The 14,388-nt window shown below is 31.5% G+C and overlaps 1 protein-coding gene across 2 annotated transcripts in view; it reads right to left on the bottom strand.

Annotated features, from left to right (window-relative positions):
* Positions 1–14,388, bottom strand: part of LOC129960181 (cadherin EGF LAG seven-pass G-type receptor 1-like) — a 152,116-nt gene that overhangs the window by 52,988 nt on the left and 84,740 nt on the right. For both annotated transcript variants that reach the window (XM_056073389.1, XM_056073390.1), the window contains one exon: positions 3,061–3,342. In XM_056073389.1, the coding sequence (XP_055929364.1) occupies positions 3,061–3,342 (282 nt within the window). The remainder of the gene's footprint in view (positions 1–3,060; positions 3,343–14,388) is intronic.

Raw genomic sequence — 14,388 nt, 5'->3', positions numbered from 1 at the left:
TATCTGAACAAAACTCAAACTTCATTTGCGTTTATTTTTTCTATAACACGACATGTATGATTCTTGTTTTTATTTTGTAAAATTTCCATGTGGCTTTTCTGTCTTCTGTTTTGATTTACCTTGTCACATAGTTAAGTGAAGCCATTTGAAATAGACCCTTTTGTTATTATTTTGGGTGACAATATTATTGAAATCTACAAAACAATGGAATTTTATTTTTGCCCTAATTAGTCTTAATCAGTTGCGTTCCAATATTTTGCTGTAAAGTCATATATACAGGGCAGTTCTAAAATCATGGGACAAGCTTTGAGGAGAGATAGAACTCACTAAAACAAACAACTATTATACAAGAATATATGGGTGTAAGTGACGCGTTGAGGCACAAACACACACACAAAAAATAATACATGAAATGAAAAACATTGTTTATTTACAACGTTATCGCTAAATGTCTTTTTTACAGCAACTCTCATAATAAATTCTCAAAATTGCTACCTCTGGCAGTAATGCAAATTTGGCAGCGTAGGTGGTGTGATTGGCAGATTCAAATACGCCAGGTGTTTCATGCACGCGTGCAATCGTAAGGTATAATCGAGCGACGAGTTCTTCAATGGAGTGAACTGGAGTCTCATAAATTGGGGCTTTCAAATGCTCCATAAGAAAAAAAAATCGAGACTCGATAAACCTGGCGATCGTGATGAACATCGGATTTGCCCACCCCTCCCAATCTAGAGCAGTCCAAAAGTAGCATTCAGGTAATTGTGGACTTCTGTACTGAAATAGGTTGGCGCACCATCATGCTGAAATCACATTTGATTGTGAACGGCCATCGGAACTTCTTGAAGCAATTCTGGTAACACCTCTTCCAGAAAAATCCGATATCAGCGGCCATTGAGTTGGGTTGGTAGGAGATATGGGCCAATGACGTAATCATTCACAATACCCGCACAAACATTCACTGAGAAGCGTTGTTGGAATGCATGTGGATGTGTGAATTTTTTGTTGCCCACACATGAGAATAGAGAGCATTGGAAACACCGTGTGTAAACGTCACATCATCTGTAAATAGCTCACGAGATGGAAAAGTCGCCTGAAACACATTCTACTGCAAGAACTATTGCCGGAAAGCTACGCGCAGTAGGTAATCACACGTCTGCAAAGCTTGGACTCTCTATATATGAAATGGGTGTAAATATTGTTCGTGTAAAACTCTCCAAACGATTGGCTGACTGACAGATAAACGACATCCTACAGCCTTGTATTTATGCCGAGTGTTTCGTCCACGTGGCCCAAGACGGCTTCTTCCAGGTGTGGTTGTAGTTCAGTCCTCGATCGATCCTTTCCGTCAATACTGGCGATAAATTAACCATTTTCACAAAGTTGCCGATGTAATCTCTTAAACATTTTGTGGTTCGGCATGCGTCTATTTGGAAAGCGTTCCTGATACAGCCATTGAGCTGCTCTGTAGTTACAATTCGCAGCACCATACATTGGATGCATGTCTGCCATTTCGCTATCAGTAAAATCACCCATCACGGCCGAAATCTCAAGTGCAAATGCCGATTTTTACTGATGCATCAAATCATTGGCACTCCGCTTTACTGCCCTCAACTATCGCCAACAATGTAAGCCAATCACGCCATCAAGGTAGCCAAGCATGCATGCTTATTGGTGGATCAAAAAATATTTTTAAAAGGATTATTTTCTCATTTGAATAATCAGATGAAATCTCAAATATTTGAACTATGAGTTATTTTTAAATAAAATTTAATAAAATTAATAAAGATTTATTATTTGTAATTGATAATTATATCTTTTTAAAAGAAAAAAAGAGGGACTGAAAAAAAGAGAATACCATTTATATCATTTGTTCATATTTATTAAAGGAGTAAGCTTTCTATTCAGGAATCGCATTTCGATAATACATTACTATTTCTTTTAATAAAATAATTCTCCTTGGTGAAATATTACAAACTTATCGTTTGAGTAAAATATATTTATTTCAAAAAGGAAAGAAAATCTTATTTATAATTTAATCGTCAGATCTCAAAATAAAATTGCGATTTTATAATAATCAATAACTAATATTAATCAGCTGAAATTTTTGAATAGTCATTAAAGCTTGAATTTCACAAAGAATAGATCGATCAATAACAAATAATAATAATCGGTTCTCAAAAATGTGGTCACTGTCTATCGATTATGGAAATTCTGTCAGTTTTTTTTTTTTTTTTTTTGCAAATACCTTAACTGTAATAGATATGCTCACAGTTGTTTGGATTGCAACATTGTAACATATCGACGTTGTTTTCGTGTAAAAACTTCACTGTGTCACTAATCTCTTTTTTCCACAGTCATATGTAAATATTTGTAAAAAAATTACATTTTTTTTTAATTTATGAATTCATTATTTTCTGGAGTAAACTGGTGTTCTTTTGGAAAGAATAGAAATATTTTAGAACTTTATAATATTCACCAAGATGTCATCAAAAGATTATAAAATTCATTTAACATCGAACGCACGATGTTTCAAAGCCCTATAAACTTCAAAGTTTTCGCCCGGACATTCCCCACACACACAAAAAAAATTATTTGTTCTTTAACTTCATGACATAAAAATCAATTTAATGAAAAAAATTATATACGGAATAGAAAAATTCGAGATGAATTAAGAATAAAGATTCGAAAATTCTAAATTAACTAACTCGATTGATCAATCAGTCAGTCAGCTTAAGTGAACCTGCCCCCTTAAGTCAATTCCAGTGAAACCAGTTATGTAAAGATAAAGAGTACATGTTCAAATTGTAGAAATGGCTCTTGTTTTTGTTGATGATTGTTCAATACAGTATAATGTACACTATGTAATGCTGTCCCATATAATGTTTTGCATTGTCAAAAATATTACAGAATATTCTATAATGCCGTATAATTTGAAGAATATTTTTATTCTAACTTCGAAGAATTTAATTAAAGCGAAAATTTCATTGTTCTTTTCTGATATCTTGAGGTTTCATTTCATTTTGAAGGTAATGAATGATCATAAAACGTTAAAGTACTTACAATTTTCTGATGTTCGGAATTCCAGTAGCTCTGTCTTTTGGCCTTGTTCTTCAGTATTCCAACCATAAATCAAGAATTTGTAAACGGTATCATCAGTCAAATTTTCTAAAGTTTCACATATACTTGATCTGTCGCTAATAGTTACATTCACAACAAAATGAGTATCGCTATTAACAGGATAATATTTTAATACATAACCAAGTATATCTCCATATTTAGGAGACTCCCAGCAAATGATAGCACTGTCCTGGGTAATGCTGACCACCGTTACATTTTGAGGGACTGAAATAGAATAGAAGAGAATAAATATAATATTTAAAATACAAAATAATTAAGACATGTTTATTAAAGTCAAATTTTAATGCTAGGATCTTCGCACTCATATTTTTAAACCTTTGAACCCAGCAGATAATAGTTATTCCAATTCATCAGAAAATCAACGGAGTTGAGATTCATACCTGTTATGTTATTTTTACAAATATTCTTCCTTTGTCTGAGTTAAAATGGGTTAACATCCATTTTGAAGCTTCATTAACCCAAATTCGCAAGAACCTTTCTCCATTCTTACATATTTCATCAATGAGGAGATTTTAAAGACGTGAAATATTAACATACAGCAGTCCAGTCGAAACACGTAACATTTCGGCCCGTAGCCGAAACTCAGTCACTAGGCCATTGTGGTACGTCCCTTTTTCTCCCTAGACGAATTTCATTATTTATCGAGTGGATTAAAAAGATAGAGAGATTTATTTCAAAGAAAGAAATACGAGAGATACTCAAAAGAAATCTAGGAATATTGCTCTTTTCGACCGATCCTCTGTAGTATGCATTTTTTCTACTAAGCGATTGTAAATCAACTCTTTCCGAGTTCAGTACATTGAGGGGCGTCGCTTGAAAAGGTTTTCAATCCGGTTGCAAGATTTTTTTTTTTTTTTTTTTTTTTTTTTTTTTTTTTGGAAAAGCAGTTTCACTTACTCTTCATATTTTATGATGGCTGATTTAAAAGAATAGCGTGCGGCTTTGAAATTTTGTTTCCTGCTTAAGAATGGATCGATGCATTTTTTCATAATAATAACTCTGTAAAATAAGTTTGGTAGGTGTTCTTTCAAAACATGACATGTTTCTTGTCGACGCCTTTTTCAATAACCATTCAGAACCCGAGACACAGATTTTACAATAACCCTTCTCATTCGCAAACTTTCCAATGATATTCCCAGCATCGAGCTTCAAGACGGTGATCCGTCTGATTCGTCGTCGGCCTTCGAGAACATGGGCACAATTTTTTCCGATATTTTCATTGATTCGAGAAGTTAAAGGGCATCCAAAACGAGGTTGTAATCAATCCCCATTTCAGCCTTTTTTGAAACGAGAAATCCTCTCGTGCACTTCAGTTTTTTGCAATAGTGCTGTCCTTGCAATCTGTATTTAACATTTCAACAATTTCTTTAGTACTTTTTCGAAACAAGAAACAAAATTTTACAACTCCACGATATTCTTTTAAATTAATTATAAAAAAGAGGAATGAGTGAAACTGCTTTTACGAAAACCTTTTCTGCAACCCCTTTGAACTTTCTCAGGGACGCTTTTCGGTAAATTTAACTTGTTGACAGTTTCTCAATATTCACCTAGCAGAAAAAAGTGCATACTACAGAAGCTCCGCCGAGAGAAGCACCATTTTAGTTCTTTTTGCGGTGATGGGGAAGTACTCCTTCTTACTTTGTTATTCAAAAAATTGGTAATAAATAAGCAAATCAGTTCGATATAGATAACTTTGAAAAAATAGCTTTTTGAAAATTGTTGATAGGATACTTCATAAGCGCACATCATTGTAATTTTTCTGTATAAAATGGACTAAATCTTAAGTTAAATGTGTAAGATAAAGTTCAATTATGCATGTGTTCAATGTATTGATTTTAAGAAATAACATGATTCGTTAATTTTCCATGAGCGATACCATTTCCATGAACATCAAATAAAGAGGTTCATTCAAAATATTATAGCGTTGTAACTTGCAATCAGAGAGACACCAAGATTTGTGTCTCTGTCAATCAGGTTATTGTTCACAGTAATGTTTCTCAATGATTCTGTAAAAAAACAATTAACTCAAAAATTCTATAGAAAGTGTTTGTTCCTAAAAATTAAAAAAATCTGTAAAAACATTAAACTTTAAATTCTATGTCCTAATAAATAATATTTGTTCTTAATTTTTTTTCTTAGGAAGTGCTTTAAAGTGAAGTACAAAAGCTTATTCTGAATCTTATACAAATGGAAAACACTGATTTACATAGACAAAAGAAACACAGCGGGTTTAGGGGTATGAAAAGTCTATAGTAATAAATATGATCACAGTTAATTTAAAAGACCGTGTGATAATGACCAAGTTACTTTTATGAAAATCTTAGTATCGGTACATCTACTATTCATGAAAATACCAGAGCTACAAACAATTAGGGTAAGGATCATTATAAGAAAACACTTGAAGAAACATGAACTTAAAATATTCAGCCTAGCAATGGGCGAAAGCGAAGCGCTGATCACATTTTTAACGAGGTTACCCTATCAGTCCTGGAAGAATGATTGAAGTCTTAGTAGTGATTTATCCTTTAGAATAATTAAAGAAATACAAAGGAAAGTTATTCATTATTCCGGACGAAATCGACAGCAAAAAGCATATAACAAACGAGATGAAACGTATCATTTTTGCATTGACCTTTTGAGAGTGGATAGAATTTGACAAACCAAAACTACGGTATATCTCACCTAAAGTGTTGAGGAATACTTATGTGAATAACATTGTGAAAACTCAGAAATTCCGCATCAGGTCGGAGACAAAACTATGCCTTTTCAAAAATGTTCTTTGCCTCTATCTACGCTAAAATTCCGTGTGGACACATCGTATATTTACTATGGGACCCTAATTTTTTTAAATGAAATTATTCAAAAAGATCTCAACTCCGTACTCAACATTTGACATTGTGATACATCAAATGGATCCAAATGAAATATATTTGTTTACTTATGCCATGGTACCGAGTTTTCTGTCAAAAAATAGTTTGAAATGTGGCCAACAGGTGGCACTGTAACGAAAGGGATAACAATTCAAAAATGGAAGAATAACCGAATATTTTATTCATTTACGCATCTGTGTGTGTGCTTTATGTGCATACTTTGCCGGTCAATATTATACCAAAAGCATAACTATATGTATATGTATATGTTATTAATGACCACATTCAACATTTTAGTAGGAATGAAGAAGACATTTCGAATGATGCTGACTTTTATATCAGTTTCTTTAGTTACACGTCCTTGATAAGTGCGATCTTTGAGAAAATCCCACAAACAGAAGTCAAAAAGGTCCGTATCTGAAGACCAGGCAAGAGAAAATACGCAAGATTGCACATTTATCGGAGAAATGAGCTTGAATCACGTTCTTTACATGTCTTCCATATGATCCGTATTATCCCATCTTTCTTACTTAACGGAAAAATTGTATTGCTAATAGTTGCCATTCAAATCACTCTAAAAAAGAATGAAATGTTTCCAACTTAAGCATTTCCGTTTCAGCTTTCATCTTCATGCTTCAACTTTATTAGTGGAAAGCACAAAGAAATTCCCTTGCAAAGTTTCTCTCATCCTCTACAAGTGAAAATGCTTGACCCTTTAAGTGTGATACACAGATTCATTCCAAATACAAATTTAGAATTCTCATGTTAATATTTTCCTTCTATCGTATCTAGCAGTTTAAATATAGATGATTTGCATGGTGTATCATTTTGCTTCTTTTTTAAAGTGGAAAAAGTGGGATTTTTCAATCTTTAAAGTGGAAAAAACTACGCCGCCTGACAAGATCAGATCTACAACTAAAAGTCAACCTGTGGCGAATATTGTAAATGATTTTCAATAAAGTGCACTTAGAAAATTTTAAAAAGGGCGGAAGTCATTAAATATTTGTTGTAAATTCAGGTTTCAAACATTTAACCATTCAGTAGCAAAATCACTTGCTTTAGAAGCAACGATGACTGATTCCTTTAATCGAGGTGTTAAAGTACAGGATTAACAAGAAACAAGTTTCCCACTTCAGAGGGCTTTAGAATGCATTCTATTGGTTTAAATTAGATAAAATTTGAACCGCAAATAATTCAAATAATACGCTTGATATTTACGACCAAATTCGCCTATAAATAGCACTATAACACAAAAGGTATTTAATTGCATATGTTGAAAATGTGAAACATCATTTGCGTTACAGCACATGTCTTTAGATAGATAGAGAGAGAGAGAGAGAGAGAGAGAAAAAAAAAAAAAGGTTAATTCTGCACGAGTGTAGTTACTTCTTTGCACATCATGCTTACGTTGCAAGGAAAAGCACAACTGGTAAAATTGTTCTACCAGAACGAGGAGAACTCTTTTGCAGCCGCAGAAGAATTCCTTCGTATGATATAGATATGAAGAAGTTCAGTGTCTCCAAGTGCGTTACGCAAGATGATACAGAACTTTGAAACAACTGGGCAACTTTACATTCTTCCAGATAAAGGACGAAAGTAAATCCTCTCTTCTAGAATCGGAAATGTTGCCACTGCGGTCTTTGAAGTCAGCAATCAGTCACCACACGGTAGAGTGAATGTGCCAATTGTTTCCCGTGTATTACACACGCCATATTCCACTGTATGAAACATCTTCCAGCGGTTTTTACATTAACATATTGAAGGTGAAGATGATTATTTTGATGAATAAATTGTTTTATTTCCTACACATTTTTATGTCTGTTTTCTTTCAATAAAAAACGACGAAACTTTTTTGCTGAGCTGATACATTTATCAGCGTATTCGGTGTGATTGATGAGATTTCTTAATTTTGATCTAATAATAAAAAACTATTTAAAAAACATTCGCTGTCCTTTACTTTATTATATAAACAATTTTAATAATATAAATTAACAATGTGATAGCGATTTCTGTTGGTCTTTGCGTTTATCTAAATCGGATGGCTATATTAATGTTCAAATATTCGAATTTTATATTAAAGAGGAACAAAAATACAAATAAAATTATTTTTAATAAACATATTTTTAATAAACATTTTTTTTGTTTTGTTTTTCGTTATTTAAGTTTAAGAAAAGGAAATTTACTAACAGACCGTACATGAGAGTTTTGTGCTTCGTAGCTTAATAAAGAAATCAAATATTCATCTTGGATGCATTTTTTCTGATCCACTTAAAGATTTGGCACAGAATCCCAGTTTTTGAATCTAGACTTCATACTAAATTTCATTTATCTAAATTGTTTTTATCGCGTTTATATGCTTGTGAAAATGCAGTCCGATAGACAGTCGAGCTCTAGACAGATTCAAAATTTCATATGGATCTACGCTTTAGTTGCTGAACTAGTGTATCAAATTTTGTTCATATAGCTCTTTACGTTCATTTGTTGTCTAGTTAAAATTTAATAAAAAATTACAAATCTGTGTAAAAACTACCTATCAAATTTTATCTGTGTATCTCAAAGCACTTTTGGACTATAGTGTTCTACGACAGACATATAATTCTCAAAATATGCGTTTCAGACTCAATGAGGTCTAAAACGTGGAGATTCTTCAAAATCCTCCAATTCGAAGGTTTTGAAGATACTTCCCCTCTTAGAAACAGATTTGAAAGACATTAAAATATAACTTTCCATGCTTTTAACTAAGTAGTTACCATGCTTTTAACTGAGAAAATAATTGTTGTTAGTTACCATGATTTTAATTGAGAAAATAATGTTTGTCTGTAATTTGTCTATTATGTTTTTATAACATCATTTTCATACTGCACCATTTTTTTCATAAAGAAGAAAAAACAATTGGCTCATATTATTTCGCAAATAGTTCTTGAAGCGTTTTAGCACAATCTTTTTCTACTTGCACTGCAAATTGGATGGATTTCTATTTGTAGGTAGTTATATATGAGCAATTAAAATAATATTAAGTTGTCATTTGTAACACACGGCATTTTCTCCCGACCTCGAAAAAATATAGCGATATTATTTTTACTAAATTAAGTGGCCTAACATTATGGCAAATGGAAGTATCTGACATGACACTTTTGAAGAAAAAGAGAAATGTGCTGATTCTGGAGAAAAAGAAAAATTACTCCACAGCATTTTTAGCGGACGATAGCTGGAAATAATTCGAATCCAATTTAACCTTGGAACTGGATGGCTGATAACAATCTCTTAATGCTTTTCATCTAAAAAAGATATTCTGATTTAACAATATAGATTTTTATTATTATTATTATTATATCTTACAAATACAGACAGATTATTGAATAGTCAATGTAGGCAATTCCCTCGAATTTTAATTTGCGCTATTATGAAAATTGTTTCATCTTTTTCTCTTTAAATCATAAAAGCCGTGCAATTGAATTTATTCAAATAAAAATCAAGTATTTCTTAAATTAATTGTGAAACATTATTCTAATAGCATTCCTAATTAATAACCATTTGCAAGTTTTATGTTATTTTTTATATCTAAAAAAATATGCTTTATAATTTTAAAAAATGTCTTATTTTTTTCTTAAATATTATTTAGATTGTGTTAAGAAAAGTTTTATTGTTTTTTATAACCTGGTTTAGAATTACATACTTTTATAGCTGACAAGCATATATGAGAAATGTACAGTAGAAGATTTTCTTTTTATCTTTTTACAAGGGTGTTATAAAAGCATGACTTTGGCTATTTTTGCCTCTTCTTCCTTTAAACTATTAGTCAATATATTCATTGATAGAATTCTGCGAGTCTGCTATTTGTATTTCGGAGATACGCACGACCTTTGATTCAATTTTATTTTTCTATATCTTCTTTTCTTTGTTGCTTTAAAAAAAATATTGTTTTTAGAATACTGTAGCTGTAATCAACAACTACATCATTCATTCAACAAATAGTAAATAAAAGCTACATAAAAGGAAATATCTAGAACAACTGGCAAAATGCTGTTATGAAAGAATACATTGTGCAAAGAGCGCTTACCTCTTTACAAAGAGTTAAAAATAATGAAAAGGAAAACAGAACAAGAGTTTGAATTGAACAATTGAGATTTGTGTCATGAAAATAACGCAAACTTGCCAAAATAGCATGCATTCTAAAATCACAAGATTTAGTGGCTAGATTTGCCAGACATTTATATGTTTGGAGGTTCTAAGCATATTTGCATGGATTACATAAAATGAATATCAAACTGACATCTTGCTTTTTATACCTAAATTTCAACTATTATTTTTTTATTTCTGTATTGTTTCAATAGTTTTGTATTGTAAAAACAAATACTCCATTTGGAATTTTGGCATTTATTTTTAAACTTTTCAACTAATTCTCTGGCATGTTATACATATATTCCTTTCTAAATAAAAATTGTTTAAACAAATTATACTTAATATTTACCCAATTACAAATTTATTTCAATAATTAACTTTCTAAAATTTAAATTTTATAATAAATTATCTGGGTGAAATACCAACGATCTTTCATTTCAGTAGAGAGGTAACGCCCTCTGGTAGGTGAGAGATTAAATAAATCGATAAAAAATATTTTATTTTGAAAGTTTAAAAAAGGAAAAGGGCTCCAAGATTCGCATTGCCGAAAAACTCATAGAAGGCTCAATCTAGTCTTGCTTAGAAGCTAAATTTAAATTGCTTAACTAAATTAATTAAATATTAATTAATATAATTAATATTAGTTCATAAAATTAATTGGAATTTAAATTTGTTTAACTAAATTGAATTAATTTTAAAAAAAATACTTTAAAATTATTTACTTTGATTTGTTTCTTTTGTCTCCTATTACCGTTAGTGGTGATTTTCCCCCAGCGTTGGATCAGGGAATTTTTATTCATTCATTTTCTTTCCTTCATTTTTTCATTGAAAAAATAAGGAGAAAAATTATTGAACAAGACTGCAATGTGGAAAAATTTTCTGTCATATCTTGACGTTATAGCTTTCAACGCCATTGGAAATTGCTATTGGAACAAAAAAATGGCATTGGATAAAGCAATTTTGAAAATGTAAAGGAAACGATGTAAACCATGTGAAACGAGACGCATTTGCATACTCTAACAAAACGTAAATAAGGCATGAAATTTATTTCATAGCTATCCAACCACTAATTCAAATTAAAGCTTGTATAGCCAAAAATGGCTCTTGCGCCAATAAACCACCCAACAACAACAACCAACCACTAATTCAAATTAAAGCTGTAGTTCGGAAGATTAAGCAACAAATTTCAAAATTATATAAGCGCAGAACAATACACCATCCAAAAGGGAAAAAATAAGAAAAATAACAAAGTTATTGAGCTTTCCGAGTCTGCATTAAATGCTATATTTTACACTAAAGATATAGCATATACCTTGAGAGAATTATCTGAGAAAATATAGAGTGACTTCAAACATACAAAATAAACAAAGAAAACCATCAGTGCTCAATGAATGATTTTCACTCTTTCTACCGGCAAAATGTAGAAATCTTTCTTCACTTTCGATAAACGGCAAATTAATTTAAGTAAATCACACTTAACTTTACTTAGATCAAATAAAATTCATAACAAAATGATAAAAGAAATTCGAATGAAAACTCCATACATAATTTTTTGCTGCTTTTTATTAGAATTTAGAGGGGAAATGTTTTCCAAATCCAAGCCATGAAGCTGAGAATATTCCTAACCCTAAACACTATAAGGATCCACAAATACCAACCAAATATAAGCCAATCACATTAACGAGTTACCTGTGTAAAATTAAGGAAAGAATGGTCAATTCTTTCTTAATTCATTGGTGTGGTATGGATGACAATGTACTATTGGTGGAAACTACTATTAAGGATGTTCTTGACGTCAAATGCACACTTAGTTTCGATTTTTTATGATATGGATTAACTAATAACAAATCATGGCGCTGTGATAAAATTATATGACATAGGACACCAGGAAAAAATATCTTTTATTAAAAAAAATCTTTCTAACTAGAATATTTCGAGTTCTCATAAGAGACATTTCATCAGAAAACTTTTTTACAGTATGAGATGTTCTCCAAAAGAAATGTGTTAAACGTTATTTTCTTTATCATCCAATTAACCCTTTCTAGGGCCATGGGAAGTATGCTTCCCACCAAATTTATTAATCTTTGTATGAAATTGTGTAGGTTGGCATAAGTTCTGACAAATTTTTTTAGAAAGACAGAAACTTAGATCTTCAGTTCTTTATCTCACACAAAATGATGTATCCTGATTTGTTAATTATTAATTAATCAAATTAAATTTATCTAATAAGCTAAATGAATCCCTTTTCTTATTCTAATTTGAAGCCTAAAAATATTTTAACATAATATGAGTAGAAAAAAAATGGCCCTGTAAAGAGTTAAACGATATTATGCAGCAACTACCACAGCATGTACCCGATTTACTATACGTAGATGATTTTCAGATATACTGTTCAACTGATAATATGAATTTTATCACTCAACGTTTGTTAATAGTAGTAAGAAACATTATTATCCGGCTTGATAAGAATTGGGTTATGTCAAACCAAAAAGCGACTTGCAAACACTTTTGAAAGATTAGTGGGATTCATATTGAACACGACATTTTTTGCGGAGACATTGTTATACTATTTCTTTCAAGAGCTAAATTCATTAATATTATAAATGACAAAGAACTGTAATTTAAATCATACTTTTTGAATCTAAAATGAAATGTATTAATACGTTGAATTTTCTTGTACTATTAGCGACTACCATATTGGATGTTATTTTTTTAATTATTCATAAAAAAATTTATAAATAATCTGTTTGATAAAAATTAGATAGTGTCTGCATATTTTTGGAATCAGCTTCTAAACAAGCAGTCATAGAATCCTTAACATCACTTAAGACTAAAATTTTCCATCAAAAAAATTTTTAATCACCTGTCTATGGTTTATAAATCATTTACAAGACGATTACAGATGAGTTAGATGGATATAAATTAAGGAATTACGAGGGAGAGTCAAAAAAAATGAAGGGACATTTGAGAAAAGATGCATTTATTCTAATGATAGAAAACTGAATCGTACATTTTTTTTCTATATAACCACCCTGGACTTCAATGCACTTTTACCAACGTTTCACAAGCTTTTTGGTTCCGTTGGAAAAAAAGTTTTTCGGTTGTTTCTGTAACTAAGTTTGCACCGCATCAATGACTTCTTCATCGGTTTCAAATATTCTTCCCCTTAGCGCTTTCTTCAATGTTCCAAATATATGAAATCGCTTGGAGGCAGGTCTGAACTGTATGGCGGGTGTTTCAGCACTTCGAATATCAACTCCTTTATTGTTTCGATCGTTCTTTAGACAGCATGCGGCCGAGCGTTATCGTGCTAGAGGACACTTTTTCGCAGTTTTTCATGACATTTGGATTTGATTGCAGGCTCCAATTTATTTCGCAACAGATCACAATTGTCCCCAGTGTTTGACGTCGATGGCCTGCTGGATCTTTCATCCTCACATAAAGTAGTATCTATCCATTTGTAGATTTTGCTTCGCTATAAACAGCTGTCACCATCTGCGCTTGCATTCGACGAATAATTTCCGCAGGTTTGACACCTTCCGGAAACAAAAAACGAATCACTGCCCTCATCTCCTCCTTCATGCAGATCGACAATGGAACTGCCATATTTAAGGGCCCGCTACACTCCAACGACTAGCGCGGGAATAAGAGTGACAAGTTGCCTAGAAGTGTTGCCGACTACACTATATCAGCCCTAGTTACCAACAGTGTTACAAAATCCTGGAAAGAGAAATTCCAAATGTCCCTTTATTTTTTGACTTACCCTCGTACATTATTTTTGCCACCATTTTTCATCATTTAACAATTTCAGAGCAATTACACAATTACATTCCTACACACATAGAAGAAATTTATCTTATTCCGAGATCATACAAACAATAAAATTATAGGATAAAAAATACATAATAATAATACGAATTTGAAAAGTTTGTTGAATATAAAAACTAGTTAATTTTTTAAAAGAAACTCAACGTGATATAATTTTGTTGCATTCTAGGATATACAGGCTGAGTTGAAAATACTGCTACTTTTATGAAATAATATTTCGCTCTTTTAAACGGTGTCGGTCAAATTAAAAAATTAAACATCCAAAAAAGGTGGTAAAATACATGGGATAGTCAAATTCATAATAAGCTATTTAATCATCTACTATTTAAAACATCCATTAAAAATTTTCAAATATCAGTCATCAAACAGTTGTAATACTGATAAGACTCAGGATACATATATAAGATATATATTTTACACTTAGTCAGGA

Source organism: Argiope bruennichi, chromosome X2, assembly GCF_947563725.1.
Source record: "Argiope bruennichi chromosome X2, qqArgBrue1.1, whole genome shotgun sequence".
NCBI lineage: Eukaryota > Metazoa > Arthropoda > Arachnida > Araneae > Araneidae > Argiope > Argiope bruennichi.
Note: the sequence above shows the minus strand (reverse complement) of the source record. Positions and strands in the feature narration are given on the sequence as shown.